This window comes from Pezoporus occidentalis, unplaced genomic scaffold (genome assembly GCF_034315485.1).
Source record: "Pezoporus occidentalis ecotype Australia unplaced genomic scaffold, CSIRO_AGI_Poc_V1 ctg149, whole genome shotgun sequence".
Lineage (NCBI taxonomy): Eukaryota > Metazoa > Chordata > Aves > Psittaciformes > Psittacidae > Pezoporus > Pezoporus occidentalis.
This window is the reverse complement of record NW_026913305.1, coordinates 2750659-2770523: the sequence shown is the minus strand read 5'-3', so window position 1 is coordinate 2770523 and position 19865 is coordinate 2750659. Positions and strand designations below refer to the sequence as shown.

Here is a 19865-nt window from a genome sequence, read left to right as displayed (position 1 = left end):
GCTGCCAGTGCACAGTGCTGGGGGAGGAGTGACCCAGTGTGGTGGGGACCACTGGGGAGGTGGTGCCATTGCTGGGAGCTGGCAGGGAGCATGGGACTGTGCCACATGGACACCTCCAGGGCGGAATGTTGGCTGTGATGGACGATGCCCTCTTGCACTCACCATGGGTTTCACATCCACTTAGCTGGCTCTGCTGGTTCTTTAGAAGTAAATGGGGCCAGACCGTGGGACACGGTGCCAACAGGGATCTGCTGCCCTGCAGGAAGGGACTTTGTTCCTCTCCTTGGCTTGAGCAGCCCCTTAATCCCTCTCTCCCCTTCCCTTTGGAAGGAGGTAATTGCTCTTGCCCTTTGTCCAGGGGAAGCAGCTCTGGCAGCTCAGCAGGTGTTTGTGGAGAGGGGGCAGTTGTCATTAGCAGTGGGTAGAGGATGGAGGCACAGAGCCCCTGGTCCTGAGGAGCTGCATCAGGGTGGGGAGCAGCAGGGTAGGGAGCAGCAGGTAGAGGCAGAGCTGCTCAGGGGACCAGTGATGGAGGAGAGGAACAACCCCTAACAGAAACCCACACTTGACATGAGAATAAGGGAGTTGCCACAGATCTCCATCCCTGGAGAGCCTATGGGCACTAACAGGCTCGAGGGGTGAGCTGCTGGAGGGACACGAGTGCTGTGTTGTGGTCCCCCTCTCCTGTGGTAATTAACATTTGTGTAATCAGCTCTCGGGAAGCAAGCCTGCTCTTGCAACGCTTCACTGCCAAAGCCGCCCTCTGCATTTTGAGAGCAACACTAACCTCACACTCCCGTGCAGGCAAGCACTCACATGCTGAACTGCTGACATGGGCAGTCTGGTCCCCCTGCCTGTTCAGTGTCACCCCAGCCTCATCCAGCTGCTAATTCCCCTAAGGCACAGACACACCGAGGCCCTGGGGAGCTGATGTAGGCAGAGGTGATGGTGAGGTCCCCCCGGAGCAGGTGTAGAGTACAGCTCCCTGGCTGCCATCCTCACCTACGCCTTCTCCACCCGAGGCAGCCTGCTCTGTGGGCAAGCGATAACGCACCCGAAGGTGCCCTCAACCCAGCAGGAGGCTCGTGAAGGGATTTCATTACCTAAACGGACTTTAGATAAGATTTTAAAGAAGCAATGGTCCCTCTGAAACATGGGGTGAATCTTGGCTGGTGCAGCTCAGCACAGCTCCTGCACACCAAGGGAAATGGGCAAGTTTACAACCCCTAGGAAGCGGCAGGGTGTTTTTTTATTGGCTCACATCTCTCTTCCCTGTGTATTTTCACCATATGCCCAGGGCTGGGAGGAAGGAGCAATCTGTGCTCTACAGTGGTTCATCTGAACAGAAACTGTGGAACACACGCCGTCAGCCATGGTGAGCCACTGCTCATGGCTACGGGGGAAGGTGCTGTGGAATGGCTCTGGAGCAGGACCCTGGCCACCTCTGACTGAGGGTGCCGGATCAAGGGATGGGGAAGCCACGAGCACAAGTACAGGCACAAATGCTCCCAGAGGCAGCAAATACTCTGAAACCACAGCCAGTGTTTTTGAGAAAAGTTAAGCAGTTTTATTCAACGGGATGAGTCCACACCCAACCAGTGGCTTCATCTACATGGCATCATCAGCATACATGACAGAGGACCCACTCAGACACTCTAGCTGAACAGCATCTCACCATACATTACAGGGACAACACCAGAGGAGGAGGACGACCGTTACAAAGGGCAGCCAGCCAGCGGTTTCCTACGGCTTCCCAGCAGAACCAAACCCATCCTCACCAGACTTCACAGCCCAGCCACTTGGAACCAGACCAGGCTCGGGCCATCTACTGCCGCCCCATGAAAACCACAACACTGCTAGTTAAATAACACAGCCCAGGGTGTACAAAAAGGACCTACCGGGGTACTTCAGCCTAAGGAAGAAAGTGCACTGTCACCACCACCCGGGGACCGACACACTTGCACGCGCTGATGAAGAGTCTGTACGCAGAAGAGGCCGCCGTGGGTGCCGCTGCTCTCGAGTCAGCACCATCGAAGGCGATGCTGAGCCCCGGGGAGGGTGGGCAAGCACCAAGGAGCCCCTCGGCATGGGATGGGGAAGGTCTGCGGGAGCCGAACTGGAGGCCAGCACTTGCTCTGCACAGCAGAGAAACAGCTGCTCCATGAACACCCTGCTCTTGGTTGTCCCGGATCCCACCACCCGCTCCCGGCAGCGGCGCGGCCGGAGGTTGTCACAGTGAAAGCTCTGTGAGCTCTCTGAAGCCTACAGTCTTTACACCTTTAGAGAGGTATCAAGGATCGGGGTACAGTCACTCATAAACATGAGCAGGTTCCAGTTATGATACTCCTACAAGGTAACATGTTTCAATTTTGTGCCAAGTTAGCTTACAGAAAAATACATTTCTTCCCTTAAATTTACAGTAGTTAAAACTACAATTGGAATAGCATGTTAAAAAGGGGTAGTTTATTCTCCAACAAAACGTCCTGGTTTTCTTGTCTTTAAAAAGAAATCAAATCAAATAAAAAAGGACTCTAAAAGCAATCACCCCAGCACAACGCAACTGTACAAAGGAAATCTCGATGTGTACAGCTCCTAGGACGTTAAACTCCAAGCATTTGTTCTGGTGCTCAAAAAGGCACTTAAAGATAAGAAAACAACTGTATTAAAAACCCACAACAAAACAAACCAAAGGAAAACGAAAGGCAATAATTTAATAGAAAGACACTGGAACTCGTACCGCATCTTCAAAAGTAAGAAGGGAGGAAACAAAAACCCCAACCTCATAAACATGGTTTTGCTATCAAGTCATCTTTCAAAGTATATAAAAAAAACCAGAACACTGGCAAAGTGAATGTTCTCCAGGAACTAAATGGAAAAGAAAGAAATAGAATTGCTGGCAACGAACAGACAGCTCTCGTGCCAAATGGGTTTCTTCCCACCCCCTAGAAGCACATTTGCTGGTTCATTACCAGACCAGACTGACAGCCTGTTTGAACATCTGCTGCCCGAAATGACAGAGGCGTTGACCTCTGGGTTAGCCTAAGTCAGGAGAAGGGGGAAAATCATGAGGAAAAAATAAACATCAGTACGAACCAATTGCGGTAATTACAAATGTCAACAATGTTAACAGACAAGTACATAAACACCATTTCCCCTCACAGCATTATACGGAGGAACAATGACAGAATCACTACATACAGTACTTCTCCCCCACTGTACACTGAAAGGTTAGCTTTGCGGCTTTGTTTTTCACTCCTTTTATTGTTACCATTATTATTATTACTGGGTTTTATTTTTACATTGAGCTACCTACTAAGTGCAAAGATTTGGTGAGTGGCTTTCATCTAATCTTAGCCTATTTTTTTGTACAGTTTACATGTTAACAGTTACTTTCCAGCATTTAAGCAAGTACAGCAATATATACAGAGCCGGGCAGGGAGGAAGGGACACATGCTTATGCACTGGCATGGGGACACCACCGGGCTGGTCCCGCCGGGGTTGTGATGGGTCTGGCACATGGGGGAACATAGGGCGAGCTCCTGGCTGAGACACGAGATGCAGCAGGACCCATGGGCTCAGCCATCGCTGCCTTCCTGAAGCCAGGCCGCTCCTCTGGCCATGGGCAAGCTGGGTGCTGCAGTGGTGCTCGAGAGAAGAGCAAGATGAAGAGGGGAACAAAAACCCACCATGGGCAGCGACTGTTGGATGAGGCTCGCTAGCTGCTTTGGCCAGGCACAAGACAACAGCAGAAATCAGAGATAGCAGGAAGAAAGGATGGACATGGAGGAGCCGTTAGTACATGGTCATGTGCAAGTGACCAAATAAACCATGGGTCATTGCATGGAAATCTGTAGAAGAAAAAACTGCAGGAGAAGCACAGAGTGTCTTGAATTCAGCGCTTACAGGAGACTTGATTATCAAAGTACCATGCAACCCCCAGCTCTTTCTGCATATTTTTTTTCTCTGGGTTAAATGTTCAGATGGAAAAGAAAATGTAGATTCTTTTGCATAAATTCAAACTGTTGTATTATATAGTACAGTACAGAAAGTGCAAAATACCACCCCATCAGATCAGTTCTGCATCTGATATGGTCAAATATGGCTCATGCTTTTCATGCAAGAAGATGCAATCTGAATCAAGACCCTCATGTGCTGCTGTGCTACTTCAAATAAAGGAACATTATTGTACCAAAGCCTCCTCTTGCCCACTTAGTCCCATCTGTTGAGATACTATTAGGTTTAAAAATAAAGAAACAAATGTGTGGGGAAAGGGAAATGAAGCATCTCAAAACTGTGTAAGTGACTCTCTGCTTTACCACAGGTTTGTCACTAGTCCTTGTTCATTCGGAAATCCAGAGGCCTCTGGACCCCACTGCGTAGGCAGGGCAGCACTGTACCCCAGTGCAGCAGCAGCATCCTCCTCCCTGTGTGAAGCAATGGAGCACGCCTCGCTTTGTGTCCCTGCTCCCGGCCAGGGCATCACGGCGCACATGAAGGTGTCTCAGGATCCCACTTGAGCAGATGCTCCAGCCGGCCTGACACACACTGTCAATTGTGAACTTCCAGCTCTTCTCCATAGGCCTCCAGTGAACAACATCCACTGTATTTCCCCCCCACCCTCCCATTTTGTAAATGCTAAGAGATGCAGAAAGTAAACTCCAGGATTGGCTTGTATTGCTCGACGCACAGCTGCTACGCACCTCCACACACACACACGCACACGAATAGCCTTGGGGAAAACTCAACTCAACCCAGCATCTCTAGAGGACATTTCAGAGCCAGTTTCTGAGGTAAATCTACTTTTTTTAAAAAGTCACTGAATTCTGTACACTTTTGTTTTTTAATATATACTTCTACATAGAGCGTGTATTCTCCAGTGCCAACACGTACACCCACCGCCTCCTCCTGCTGTCGGGCTGCAAGCTTGGGAAGTGTTTCTGTATGGATGGGGAGGTGTGTGTGCACACATATGTACATACACACACACACACACACACACACACATGTATGTACAATCAACCACCAGGCCTAGGCTACGCACTTGTTCCCATTCAGGAGAGATTCCTCTTGAGCACGGATGTGACTTCCCGCTTGGCAGAGCGAGGCTTTGCCGAGCTGCTGGCCCTGCTCCCACCATCCAGGCGCTGGCATTCCCAGCCCCAGCCTACATGGTGCCCGATTTATCCGCTGAGCTGCTGGGGAACAGCTTCTCGGTGGGGGTCACGGCAGGGCTGCCCACCCCTGAGCTGCTGCTGCTGCTGGAGCGGTGCTGCACCACCGGCCGCACCGGCCGCATCGGTGGCGGCCGCAGCTGAGCCCCGGCCAGCCGGGCTGACAGTGCCGGCTTGAAGGTGGTCATCATCTCCGTGGTGGAGCTGCTGCTGCGCCGCATGGCGGCATCGGGGTCCCGGATGAGGATGGTGTGCAGGGGGCTGGCAGGCTCTGAGTTGGCGGCGCCCATCGGGGGGTTCTTCATGGGCTCCAGTGTGTCCAGGACCACGTCGGGAGCCTGCTTGGCTGTGTTCTGCCTCTCCAGCTCCCGCAGCTCGTTCAGTGCTGTGCTCATGGTCTTCTCGATGTCCTGTGAACACCATCGACAAAGGGATGTCAGCACCAAGCCACAGCACCACCCTGCTCTCCTGCATCCCGCTCTGTGGAGAGGCAACCCCATCATGGCATGTGTGTCTGTATGGCTGTCTCTGACCTAAGGCAGAGCCTCCAGGCAAAGCAGGAGCCTTGGGACAAGATGTAAAGCCCCATTTCCGCCTGCACAAAGGTGTCCCATGTCTCTCAAGTCAGGAGGAGTTTTATTGCCAGCTGAAAGGCAGCAAACCCCAAGCACCACGAGTGATGGGGTGAACACCAGCCTCTCCACATCTCACAACAAGACAGGGCATCTCTACACTCCCCCACAGCACTGAGGCTGGTTTTTCCCCCCAGAAAAGAAGGCCCTGCAGCCTCCATAAGATGTACAGGACCTCTGCTGTACCTGTGCCTACAGGGCAATGGCATATGTGGGGTAGAAACCCACACAGATGTACGAGGAGTAAGCAGCACAATGGCAGCTTGCTCTAAATAGAAGAGTAAGAATTCTCCCTGCACGCAGGGAAGCAGCAGGGTGAGACCAGCCTCAGCCCCTCATTGTGTCTCTAGCGTATGGCCTTCATGGGTCTGGTCCACAGAGACCCTCCAGAAGGTGAACCCAGCTCAGCTAGACGTGTCCCTTTAAAGTAAATCAGCTAAACTGCCTACAACTGCAGTACTGATGGTCTCATTCAGAAATGGAGAGGCTCCAGTTCGGCTTCACTTAAATCTGCCTTAACTCAGTTAAGGCCACTGAGTCAGAGAGAGACCGTCTCAAAGTGATTTAAGGCAACTGAATCAAGTGTTTAAAAAGCAGGTGTAGTTAATTCTTTTCATTCTCCTAGGATAGATAAGTCCTTAATTTTAGAATGCATACAAAATGCTTGGTGAGCCTCAGAGAGCATTCAGAGGCTCAGCAGAAAGGAAATAATGATCAAGTTTGCTCTAATTCCTTTAGGCTGGTCAGGTAACGAATGAAAATATCCTCTGAGAGCTAAGCCACAGGACTACCAAGTCCAGCAGTCCTGCAGACTCAAGGTAAGTGTTCATTTACATCAGCTGAGTCAGAATCCTTCACAAGGCTTAAAAGCAACCCCCCAAAACCCAAGAAAATTGTGCCTATTGTGCTCCATCCTCAGCATTCACCCATCCCTCTGGAGGCTCCACAGCCCTGCACTGCTGCTGGGGACTTCATGGGTGCTGCTATCCCATCCCAAGGTGGACATGGTCCCCAGCTGAGCCAACCCTCAGGGCACATACTGCACTACAACCGTAACTTGTAAATGGATCACGCCAAACGCAAGCTCTTGATAGTCAGAAAAGCTGGATAGCGTGCTGCAGAGCAAGAAAACAAGGAGCGTGGCTGGTGGAAAAGCAAACAGGACAGCCAGAGTGCTTCATCTCTGCAACCATCATTACTTATCCCACCAAAAGAAGCTGATTCTACACACAACAGCCTGCCTAACCCCATGGCACACAAGCTGCTACATCAGTGACCATCCCACAGCTGCTGCTGCTCCTGCCTGAGGATGGCATGAAGCAAACTGCTGAAACTGGGGACACTGAACAGCCCATCCACAGCACTGCCAGCACCCAGGGCTCTGACACACACATTGGTGGGGACTGTGCCTGAACTAGGTGGTCCCTGAGAGGCTGGGAGTTCTGAAACCTGCTCCCTGAAAGGACCATTCTCAGAGATGTTAACAGGTTTGGTATAACCCATGGCTGGCCGGGGGCCTCCTGCCAGTGCTAGAGAGAAGGGCTGCACGCTATGCTGAAGGTAACATGCATTTAATGAGCAGTGTGGAACCGATGGCTTAATGTGACACTGATGATGTTGTGTGGCTGGAGGCATCATGTTGGGATCAGTCTAACAATTCTGAGGTCGTAGCTACAACAGCCCGTAACAAACGTGAAGCCTTTTCTCCAAACACTGATCATCAGTCAAATTCTGATTTGGCAAATCCAGTTTTCTCCTCTTAAAGCTCCTCATGGAGAGCCAGATGAAGACAATGCGCTTCCTTCCCTGCGGGAGGTAACTGCTGCCAGCGCATTTCAGTGGTGGATCGAACGTTTCTGCCTATTGCTTTGAACAAACACGGTTTGTGGAAGGAGGCAGCATCTTTTATTAGACCAACCGATAGAGTTGGAAAAGCAGGCAAGCTGTTGGCTGCTCATCTTTATCTTTAAAACACTGCAGCCTCAACAGCTCTATAATTCTGGAGTGTGTTGAAGGGGCTCTGCGGCACTACCCCACTGACTTACACTTTAACCTCTGGATCCCTGGGCACCGAGAGCCACTTCACAACCCTCTTACCTCAGCAAGCGCTTCTGCTTCTAGAGATTTCTGATCTCCGAGACTACTGTGTCTAGTCGATCCACAGGTCGATCTCAGCGGGTGGCCATCAGACAAGGCCTTTCTGTCTGGGAAATTGATGCTGCCTGCGCTGCCGAATGTCGCCATTCTGCGCTTTTCGGGACTGTCAATCCTGCCCCTGTTTAGAGGTATTTTGTGGGGGCTGCTAGGGCAGGCCGCTGCTCGAGGAGGAGTGTCTATGCCAGGACCCATCCCTCGGGGCGGGCTGTGGGTGTCCCCCCCGCTTCGACGGCGAGGGATAGCTGCACCGTCAGACCTCAATCTCACTCTGCAAAGAATCCATCACAAGACTAAGGTCACCGTCCGTCAGATCAAAAGCATTTGGTTGCATGCTGTAAGACAATCGCTCAGCTCCGAGAGCTCAGATCAAACCAAACTCCAGCCTTTCAGCTCTACAAGACTGAGGTAAGAGGGAAGACAGACATTTTAGCCAGTGCCAAGAAAGGGGCAGCATTGTACCTTCTTTACCTGTTAAGAACTACATTAGCAATGCACATGAAAACCCCCTCCATGCTTGTATGATTCTGCAGTGCTTACTGGAGCCTTCCCGTCTGCCTTGCCCTGCACCACACACTGACTCTCCCCACACAACAGTAACCACATCTGTGTTCATAGGAAGAAGAGTTTCCCTACCTGCCCATGACTCCCCCAAAGCCATAGTCCACAATATGATCTGTTGGAGACTGGATGTCGTTCTTGGAGGAGGCTTTATCATCCAGCAGCGGTCCACTGCTCGCCTCACTGTCTGCCTTCTGGCTCAGGCTGTCGGAGAATGCATCATCCCTAGGAAAAGGAGACCTCCATCAGTAACAGGGCTCTGCCCCAGGAGACAGGCTAGGGCCCAGCCACAACACAGACCTGAACATCACCACTCCAGCAGCTCTAGAGATTGTTAACAAAGGCCTGGACCAAGGCCATCACTTCAGACAGCACCCAGAGATTGGAAAGAGCAAACATCATGTCCCCATATCCCCCTGCACTGTTGTTGCCACTTTAATCTATCCAGATACAGTACCTGCAGTAGGAGTGGCATCCGTAAAGGACCCTAGGATGTGCCTACAGGCCAGGTGGACACTGAACAGTGCCAGATCAATGTACACATGGGGCAAGGCCAGTATTAAGCTGGGGGTCAATGACAGATGGGGTTCAGGCACACTGAAGTACAGTATTTAGTGCTTGGCTTTATCAGCTTGAGGAAACAGATTTCTCACAGATCCAGACTTCTCACCAAAGTCATTAAACCTTGGGAAATCTGACCACCTATTTCAGGTGGCTAAAGTGAACCTTGTGAAGACATGTGATTTTAACATCCCAGATCAACACATGCCACTGTACTCACATGTCTTGTACCACAATGTACTGGTGGGGTATGAGGCCATCCACACCATTGTGTCTCCCTTCCCACCAGTCTTCTGATGCCCGATGGTACAGGAGGAGCGAGGCCCCTTTCTTAAAGGAGAGCTCTCGTGGAGATCGTCCAATGTAGTCAAACTTTGCTATGGCTTCAATCTGCTCCACTTCTGACAAGGAAAGAAGCACAGACAGAGAAGAACTTAATTCAACAGTCCCCAGAGCACAGTAAATCTAGAGACATCTCACCAGCATGGCAGTAATGCTGCTGCCCTAGCTTCCCAAGAGCATCTTTCAATGAGTACAAACCATCTTATTTTTAGATTGATCAAGTCTTTGTGTTCTTCCAGCCTTCCCGGGATTTCTCACAGACTCACAAACTACCAGCAATTACAAAAAGCTACAAACCAGATGGGGAGTAGTTGAAATTTCCCTGTGTGCATATGGCATCACCACCCACATTCCCATTTTCTACCTATAAAGTGATATCTTTAGTTACAGAACCCCATTATCCTCAAGACTGGGATCCTGTCAAGCTCTGTCAGATACTGTGATCAAAGCCCCACCTACCTTCTCTTCCTTTCCTAATCCTGGAGACAGTTTGGCTGAATTATTGATGAGTAACGAATCCCCCTCTGGGAATGCCCACAGAAACGCCGATACCGGCTCTGGCGAGGCAGCTGCTCTGCATCACTCTAATACACCTGCAGACCTTCCAGCACTCTATCTCACCACTTCTCCACCTCTTCTAATTGAAACTCTACCAAACACCAGGGATTCACAAACTGGGAGTTCAGGGCCTGAAATTCAAGTGGGCTGCAGGAGGACTTCACTTTGGGAGGTTGTGAGCACATCAGGAACCTCTGAGGCCCTGGCCATGGGCATCACAGTGGGAGCTGGTGGTGCATCCAGAGAGGAGCTTGCTGGTATTCAGGAGCCTGTAGAGGAGCCCAGCTCTTCTGCAAGTCTGTTTCCAGCTGGGAGCACTGAACCCCAGGGAAAGCACTGCAGCAATCACAAGGCAGTGGCAGTGTTTCTCTCTGCATTGGCAGAAGTCCCTGTCCTGCACTCTGTCTCACCTTGCTCCAAGACAAGGGTGAAAAAGCAGGCTGCTGCCACCCAGCTACCTCTAGCTACCTCTATTGGAGCCAGCAAGCAAGCAGTTAATGTACCTTGATTATTTGAGACTCCAGATCATTTTAAACCGCACCTGGAGACGGGCAGACAGGCGATGAAAAAGCTAAAATAGGGCAAATCCACCAGTCCCTGATGATCTGTCATGTTCTCATTAAAGTATGGAAACTGGCTCAGCACTGTCTGTGCTATCACTAACCACAGGCTTGGCATCAGCAGCAATCAGGATGTGATCTGTCGCTCTACTCAGTGACAAAACCCACACAAAGGGGGAGATAATGGAGGAGGACATGGGAGATGCTGCATGAGACCCCTGCCTCATTCCCCACCTCATGCGAGATAGGAGAGGTCACTTCAGCAGACTGATTTTGACCACCTTAAAATACACATCCACATCAATAGGAGTGGCAGGGTGTTTGGAATCAACGGGGAATGCCCTGAAGGAAACGTCCAGGGGAAGCAGCCAGGAGGGCTCTTACAGCCCTGATGAAATGTTGAGTTTCCCATCAGGGAGGGTGTGTGGGGCAAGAGAGAGGGGAAGAAGGAATATGTAAATTCACGAAATAAAGCTGCTCCTCTTCTCTACACTTGCACCGTGGTTAATCACCCAGAAACTCCAATCACAGCTATTAATGTGACCATGCAAGCATAAAATTGACTAAGTGGCAGCTTGCTCGCCTTCATCACCTAGTCCTGTTGTCTCCAGTCTGTAGCTGAAAGCAGGTCCTGAGCTGTCCGGCCCAGCTGTGTCCTTCCCCTCCTCCCTGCATCCAGCAAGCCCTCCACCACCCTGTCAGCCTTGGAAAGCATCAGCATTTTGTCAGGGCAGGAAATAGCAGATTAATGGAATCTCATTGAACAGCTCCAGAAAACTAATCCTTGTACCCCACCATGGAAGGAGACCACTGCAAAGGTCCATGTGCATCCTATGCAACTTCTTTTAATATTCATTTTCATTACTTAAGCACATAAAACCACTGTCTCCCACCAGAGTGCCAGACACTCTTCCAGCCTCTATTCTGATCAGGACTGAAGCGCACACTGCCCTCCTGCAGGCACAGCTCTCCTAAAACAGACCTAATTTTCTGCTGCTCACATTTATACTCACCATCATCACTGGTGTGTGGCTCTGTGCCGTTGTCATGGTCAACCTCATCAATAGTGCCCGGCTCACTGTGCGGGCTGTCACTGAAATGAAATACACCGTGCTTTCAAAGAAAGAAGGAGATTCTGTTCCTAAGGCACTTAATGAAAGCAAGCTGTTGGGGGAAATTCTGGCCACAGTGACACTTGAGAGAGTTATGGCTTTAGTTTTCATAGGACTGATGGTCATTGTAAATCACAGTAGATCTCTGAAATTGCTTTGAGAACAGCAGACACTCGCACCACAATCTTCAGGCCCAGAACACCACGTTCTGTTGCTCAAGCATCTTACTCATATTTGGCAAAACATACAGAAAGTGATACCAAGTTAAAACGTTCCATTCACTCATTCACAGTGGGTTTTAGCATTTTATTCTCCGCTTGCATCAGTAGGGATGGTGGTAGGTGATTGGTGTCAGGGAAGATTAGGTCTCAGAAATGTGTAAAACTTGTACACAAATCAGTTCAAGTCTGTTATAAATACAGGTTTGTTGAAACTCAGATCAGGGTGTCAGTTTAGAATTTCAGCATCCTCCAGACACCTGTGTAATATCAATGTTAAAATCATCATCAATAACTTAATGTTAATACCACATTAACCACTTCTAATGTGAGAGCTTGTTTAGGGAGTTTCTCCTAAGTCAGCATAAGAAAAAAGAAATACTCATTGAAACCGCCTACTCTGTTTTAACTAGCAAAGCTAACATCAAAAGTAAAACTGATACATCTAGGTAGAGACTAACTGGTCAGGTATGCAAAATCCTCTTTAGTTTTAATGAAGGGAGTTATAACTATGAACCATGCAGACAGCCTTGTATGGAGTAAGATTCTTAACCAGTGTAAAACTGCACAAGCATATCAAATATATGTCACTTGCACCCCTAATTCATAATGTTAACAGTAATAAATGCAAAAAGGCATGCCCCTTCTGCAGAGGGGCAAATTCACCCCTGCACTGTGCAGGGCTGCCCTGAAGACTAAGTCTAAATGTCCCTAAAGCTCTCCTCACACCCCATCCTCTTAGGGATCTGCTCCCGAGATCCCTTCTCCTACACTCATGTGAGCTGGGTTCAGCTCTCTGTCTGCCAGGAATCAAGCCAAAGCTCTGCATTTTGTCACAGGCTCACTCTTGATGTACAATGCCAGAAGATAACCCTAGCAGGGGATCTAGCTTTAAGTTCTCCAACCAATGAAGTCCTGTCCCCACTCCTTACCAGTACTCCTCCCCTCCAGTCATGCACTTCTCATAGACAGGTCCTTCCAGTTCTCTGTGGCTGGGGAAGATGCCCTCGTGGTTGATGATGATGGTTTTGATGACCTCATTGACATGGGCTTGGCAGGACACCGGATCCTGCCCATCTGGAATGTGCATCAGAGTGGGTCCGAAGCAGATGGCCAGGTTGTAGGGATCCATCATGTTCTCATCGCTGTACTGTGACAAGCTGCAAGCACAAGCATTAGGGAGGCATGGTGCTGACTTCCTCTGCTCTCTCAGAATAACCTCCCAGCACCACCACCACTAAACCCCTACCACCAAGAAAGTGATCATCACTGAGCTGTTCACCTTCCCCAGACATACAGCTGTGGCTAGGCAAGGCCCATGTAGAAGCAAAATACAACTCTCCATGGCAATACCAGGAAGGACTTGAGCAACAAAGACAGGGGAGCCCTCAAAAAAAAAAAAAAGGGAGGCAAAGAGAAACTCGGTGAAAGAGGAAAACAAAACCCAAACTCACTGATTAAGGAAAGCAAAAAGGTATCTCATGACAACGATGACAGCCCGAGGCAGAGTGATGATGATTTGCTGGATCTGGTGCACTCTCTCAGTTGGGTTCTCGATTTCTGGAACACATGGATAGAAAACACATCTTTAAACCTTCTCAGGACCAGGCAATACAGCACCAGAGGGACTTGTTCCAGATCTAGTAGCCCACTGTGCAAGGAAAAGAGCCTGTTTCCGGATTCAATCCACTGGTTTGGCACTAAGGTGCAAGCAGAGAATCAGGCACAGCACTCTTCCGTGGGTGGATTCACACACACATTCAGATTCAGTTCAACAGCAAATAAAGACATCTCCACAGTTTCACTTTTAAAATGTTTATGAATTATTTAGTTCATTCCTCAACAACTACTCTGTTCTTCAAAAGCTTGAGTCACCACGGCACTGGAAAATGGAGCACTGCATTTCTAGTGCAGATCTTTAAATGAGGTTCTTATTCACGTTACTCTCACGGGTTAGGCATCAGGTCCTTCTGAGACTTTCTGCTCCAGTCTCCCATTGATTAAATTCCCACTAGGAATTTAATTGGAACTGATTCTGTGTCAGCACTTCAAGATTCACTTCTCCCCACAGCAGTGCACAAAGCCCATAGCTGCTATCACAAACCAGCTTCTTCCTGCAGGAAGGAAGGTGACTTAGAGCCATCTTGCTCCCAGTGCCAGCTCACTCGCCTGGGACCCCAGTGCTGCACCCTCATCATCCTGAAGCCCCACATGAGGAGGATGTGAAAGCCCCTGCTCAGGAGCCTCCTTCACCTGCAGAGCTCCAGCACCAACCCACTGAGGGGGCTCAGCGCTGTCCTGCAGCAGCTGGCAGCACATTGCAGCCCCCAAGGTACTGCTTTTTTAAGCTGCTTAGTGTATTATGTAGTTAATCAGTCCTTTGGCTTTTACTGTATAGAAGGCAGACAAACAGTACCAAAGCTTTCTGAGAGCAGTCAGCCTCAGACGTGTGGAAGAGATGCTTACTTTACTGTGCTGGCTCAAACTCTGACATTTGCTAGCCATAACAAAATCCACTGACAGCATGTGGCTGGGCTGCCATTTGTTCAAAATTCCAAGCGAAATTTGGCTTCAGTATAAAGATGGGAATCTTTATAGTATTTTGTTTTGGCAATTCTTCCTTTTGAGGAACACATTTATCCCTTGTTATTGCTTGCTGCGTTCTGTACTTCTTCAGCTTGCTCTTACTTAAAAGGACATTTGTTAAAAAAAACAATAAACAAATAGAAACTGGATAGAGAGCCTCAGCAATAGATATCTGTTCTGAAACCCAGAGGAACACATTGTCTCGAAGCACTTGCCTTTGTCACTTAGCAAAATGTTTCAACTGCCTGGAATTCAGAGGAACTAGAGCAATCATCAGTCACTGTACGACACTGGCACACCTCTGAATGAACCTTTGCAAATCCATCTATTTCTCATGTGCATTTGAGAAACACATCCATACAAACTCTCAGTCCCCCATAAGCAAAAGGAAAACCAGCCTTTCCTCTGCCACCAGCAAGCCTGGCTTCCCCATCACATCAGCGTGGCAGCTTCCGCAGACACTTAGAGGCCCTCAGACTTATGCAGCAGCACTTGCTGCAAAAAGCTCGCTCAGAATAACCTTAGCAGGAGCCCAGGGAATCAGGGTGGCTCTGTGATGCACTGTACTGGGGAGCCCAAATCACATGGCTGCATTTAACCTTTCCACCATAATGACAAAATGAGGCAGAAGCTCTTACGGCGAGGGTGGCGTTTTACTGAGCAGTGGCTCTCAAAGAAGGAAGGCTTCCTCAATCTGTTTGGATTGTGACACCAATTACACAGCCTGTATTTCTGTGGCAGAAAGTCAGATGCGCTTAAGGTCAGATTTTTAATGGGAACAAGGCACTTTAATTCATTTAAACTCCATCCTTAATTGCAAGGTAGCAACAGCAGCAGGAAAAGAAAGATGAGAAAAAGGAAAATTCTTGTTAAGATGAGAAAAAAACAGAGAAAAGAGGATACTGTTCAGAAAATTAACAGATGATGTTTGCAACAAAAAAAAACCCAAAAGCTTAATAAACTGTGCAAATTGGCATTAAATAGGGATGGTTCCAAAGCACAAGCCTATCTGCAAGCGCAGATCACATCACCAAGCACATTTCCTGGCACTGAAGGGGATCCAGCCCCTTCTTTGCAGGCTGTGCCCTCACAGGCTCTGCACTCTGCTGCTGCAAGCACCCTGGGGAGGGCAGCTGGGGCAAGCACTGCAAGCCAGGCTAAAAATCCCTGTCTGGGGCATAAAACTGGTGCAGAAACAGCTCCTTTTGCCATGTTACAGATGTGTTGCCTGTTTTACACATAAAACAGAAAGGCAACAGTGAATTTCCTAAAGCTAATGTACAAAACAACTGTTCTTGACAAATAAAAACACATTCTTCTCCTTCTGGAACAAGCCCATCCCTGCACCATTCCCCTCTAGATATCATCTGTCTGTCTTGACATCACTAAATCTCTAGCACTAATGCACATTAAGAAGGGGGGAAGGAGCCATGAGCAGGGAAAGCCAAATGCAGGACATCAGTACATATTTGCCAGTCATTCCCCCTGAAGCTACCCATGTACTGAGACACTCGAACCCCAAAACAACCCTGATGCCTGTAAAATAAAGTCATCCTGTAGCCAAACCATGCAACACCCTCCTCCATCATCTCCGAAACATCAGATTCATTCTGCTTTCTTCTTTTCCCCCAGGGAGTAATTGCCATGACTTGCCAATAAATGTATGTCATCACTACAAGGTACTGAGAGAAATAAACCCCAGCTGGGATATCTGTTTCTTCAGTTGCACCAGAACAAGTGGAGCTGGGAGGAGAATTCAGGACAGGACAGAAGTAACTGGGCTTTCCCTGGCAGGAATCCCAGACCTTTGTGACTAAAACCCCTCACATCTCAGAGCACTTTCTGGCTCCCTTTGGTATGGGGAATGCACATAGCAAACACTTGATGGAGTGAGGTTGAAACCAACTCTGTAGATCCAGGGGCTGGAGAAGGTTTGTGAGCAGCCAGGAGTTACTCATCTTCACTATGTTTACTAACAAGACACTGAGCTAAAGCACCAAAACTCCTTTGGGTCCCAGGAGCCACAACTGTGTGACACGTGATGGGCAGGCACAGGAACCATTGTTACCCGCAGATCTGTGCAGGCAGGACCACAGCTGACCCTGTTCAAGCAATTAATGACCCCCATTTACTTGTACTTGTTCTCCCTGGAGCTGTCACATGTACTTACTTATAGTAGATATCAAATCTTGAAACCTTTCCTTAGGAAAGAGGGGGTTTTCCAGTCCTCGGAAATACAGCTTCAAGACTCCAGCCACTGAATTAATGTCCCGTTCATTCTGATCATCAGCAAGGGGATCTTCACCTGCCCAGAGAAGAGTTTTCATTTGTATTGAGTGGGACTTGATATGTGGTTTTTAGCTAGCTTAGAGGAAACTCTGACTTTCCCACAGACAGAAAACCCTCCTCTGTGTGGTAACACTCTGCATTTTCCCAGCAAGAGAAGAGCTTAATAAGGTATTCTTATACAGCATCCTGCTGAGACATGCTATGGCCCTACCTACTAAAAACCTGCTTACTGTGGGTATTTTGAACCTTTCCTGAAATTGAGGATGTTATTAATCAGTTTTCCTTCACAGTTTCCAGCCCAGTGCTTTTTGCATTTAAAGCAATAGCACAGAGAGCTGAGCAGAAATAAATGATGGTGAGTGAAAGCCCAAGAAGACAGGCTTAACTGGAGGGTGCCATTATGCCTCTGGAACAGACTGAACGGTTCTGGATAGCATTGTAGTGACTTACATCTATAAAAGGCTTTCAATGCCTAAAGGATTTGGATACTGATTCCTCTTAAATGGGATGTGCAAATCCTCCAGCCTTTGAGAATCCCATCACTGCCTTATTCCTGGCCACGTTCACCCTGAGCCTTCCAATGCTCTCAAAGATTAATGCCACAGAGGCCATTACTCCCATCTAGACTGTCCCTTTCACAGCTCCACCTTCACTTGCTGACAGCAGGACTGCTCTGCCCTATCTTGCCTTGCACCTTCAATGTGATTTTCTCAACAGAATCACCGCAACTCCACAACCAATACTGTTCCCAGGTACACACAGCAATGCTGCTCCTCCCTTGACAAACCACTGCAAGAAGGAGGAAAATGGATCCCAACAAACTATTTTATGACTCTCATGCTCCTCATTAATGACAGTGGAAAAGAACTCTGCACCTACCCCTACTTCTCATACTCTTTCCCTAAGTGATTCTTCACTACTGCTGGAGATACAACACTGAGATAGCTAGAAGGGGATAAAAGCTCCTTGTGTCTCAGCAGAAAAGCCTTCAGCACAGGCTTTACACAATGTCTAATGCACCCACCACACACTGAAACTCCCAACAACCATCTCTGCTCCCAGCAGAGCATCCCAGCTGTAGCTGCACATGCTGGCAACACACCTCTCTCAAATGAATTCTTGATGTCGTTGACTTCCACCTGGGAGCCAGGGACTCTGAAAATGCCCTGCTGCTGAAGGCCTGGAAAAGAACAATGGTTTAGATGAGATTTCTGTAACTGTGTACGTGGTACTTTCTGGTACTGAACAGGAGAAACCATGAGTCCATGCACCTGGAAAAGCTCAGAACAAGAAGGCCTGTTACAATTCATTCCTGCTTGTATTCTCCAATCAAGGCCCCCCAGATCAAAGTGTTGAAAGGGCTCCCATTGGCTTGGGGCCTGAGAGAATCATTTAACCTGAGTAAGTGCTAACACCACCTAAATATTTGCCAGCCATCAATGCTACATCACAGGCAATGGCACTGTAATTATTACATGAGCCCGTGTATCAAGGGCTGTAGGCATCTCTACTGTATTTCACTGCTAACCACAAATACTTAATTTCCTTTGCACACAGTTTGTGAGAATTACTGAATCACTTACCATACAAATTGATGTAACGAATGCAGCTTTCTACTACAAGTGGAATAGCCTGTCCTGAATCCTTCATGAAAGGAAAAGAGAAAGTTAAAAGTTACTGGTTTATTGATAACAAAACACGGGAAATGCATTAAGGATCGCAAAACCAGAAGATGTGAAAATCAGTGTCATGGAGTTTAGTAAGAGGACAGGTAAGAAAAGGAGGTGTTACGCACATTAAGCCATCAAAAAGTTCTGAGTATACTATGTGCAGTCAGCTATGCACTAAAAAAGCTTTCATCAGTGCGTGAAAGGCTGCTGCTCACTATCTGGTGGAAACCGGGGACCGATGCAACAGGATCACAGCTACTGAATTTCAAAGGTGTAATGCTGAGCCGAAATAAAACTTGTGCTATATCTGATGAAACAGGCTTCCAATAACAGAGTTTATAACAATATTTTCACCTAAAAAGCCATTGTCAGCAGCTGCTAAAGAAACCCAAACACCAAAACACCACAGGGCATGAAATGAACTGCTGGTATCTGAATCTGTGGTGAGCTTTGGCTTGTGTTTCAAAGCTGCTTCTCTCCAGGCCCCTTGTGGAAGGAGCTCAAGGAGAAACGTGAGCCGTGTCTGACTGCCTAAGTGGACATTTATTTTCCTCAGGGGCTTTGTTTGGTTGTTTTTTTCCATTAGAGCATGGTTGCATGTCTCTGGTTAATTTACTTCGTCTCATAGACGGGCCTCCGGTAAATACCTGGTTTCTTGTTCGCGCATTCCTCCTTCCTCTGAGAACACAAAAAAGCAGCAGAGCGGGAGAAAAAGAAAAGATTAAGCAAGGATAAGTTCAGTTAGAGGTGAGCACCTCTTTCGGAGGCCATGAACGCTCAAATGCAATGGCAGCTTAGCAAAGTCCAACCCGAGCCTTCAGGCTGTGCACCCTCCCTTCCAAACCCCATTTGGCACACTGCACTCAAGCCTCAGCGACCTGCAGAAACAGCCTCTTGGATTTCCTCCCTCCCTGATGCTGCGGCACTCTCAGAGCCCAGGGATGCTGCCCGGGCTGCAGGCAAAGCTCTGGGGAGAGCTACTCTGGTGTGAGGGACCCTGTGTCCCAGACTCGAGGACAACCCCAGCAGCACAGCACTGTCAGTAAGAAGCCCGTACTGGCACAGGACACCCGTCTGCTCAGATGAATTTCCATTGCAGATAATTCCTCCTCCACAGCCCTAGACAGGCTGGACATAAAAATCAGTTTAAGGAAGGAATAATCACAAGTATTAAAGGGATTACTGGCTTTGTCAGTCAGGTCTGTATATTACTTGTGACTGTGCACTGTTTATAAACTTCACCCTTAGGCTTATGGTTGCACTAAAAGAGCCTAAGAGAATAAATCTGAGATGTACAATGCCCATTAGTTTACCTAATCCAGCAGTTTGTCATGAGTGCTTCCTACAGTGTTTTCACTAAAGCTTTCTTCAGAGCAGGATTTAAACACTCTAAGCAACTGGAACTGCATTACTTCCTTTGGAAATCTTTCCAGCAGCCAAGCAATAGCAAA

At 48.4% G+C, this 19865-nt stretch overlaps 1 protein-coding gene across 3 annotated transcripts in view; it reads right to left on the bottom strand.

Annotated features, from left to right (window-relative positions):
• Nucleotides 1-1542: 1542 nt before the first annotated feature.
• SRGAP3 (SLIT-ROBO Rho GTPase activating protein 3) overlaps nucleotides 1543-19865 on the bottom strand; it is a 115849-nt gene continuing 97526 nt past the window's right edge. The window contains exons 12-22 of one of the 3 annotated variants that reach the window (XM_062610777.1): nucleotides 19062-19092; nucleotides 18328-18388; nucleotides 17847-17924; nucleotides 16626-16760; nucleotides 13324-13429; nucleotides 12802-13029; nucleotides 11553-11632; nucleotides 9300-9480; nucleotides 8594-8743; nucleotides 7901-8228; nucleotides 1543-5581 (exon numbers count right to left, since the gene is read on the bottom strand). In XM_062610777.1, coding sequence (XP_062466761.1) covers nucleotides 5165-5581; nucleotides 7901-8228; nucleotides 8594-8743; nucleotides 9300-9480; nucleotides 11553-11632; nucleotides 12802-13029; nucleotides 13324-13429; nucleotides 16626-16760; nucleotides 17847-17924; nucleotides 18328-18388; nucleotides 19062-19092 — 1795 coding nt within the window. In that variant the 3' untranslated portion in view covers nucleotides 1543-5164. The remainder of the gene's footprint in view (nucleotides 5582-7900; nucleotides 8229-8593; nucleotides 8744-9299; nucleotides 9481-11552; nucleotides 11633-12801; nucleotides 13030-13323; nucleotides 13430-16625; nucleotides 16761-17846; nucleotides 17925-18327; nucleotides 18389-19061; nucleotides 19093-19865) is intronic. The other 2 variants (XM_062610776.1, XM_062610778.1) reach the window with 2 other exon arrangements.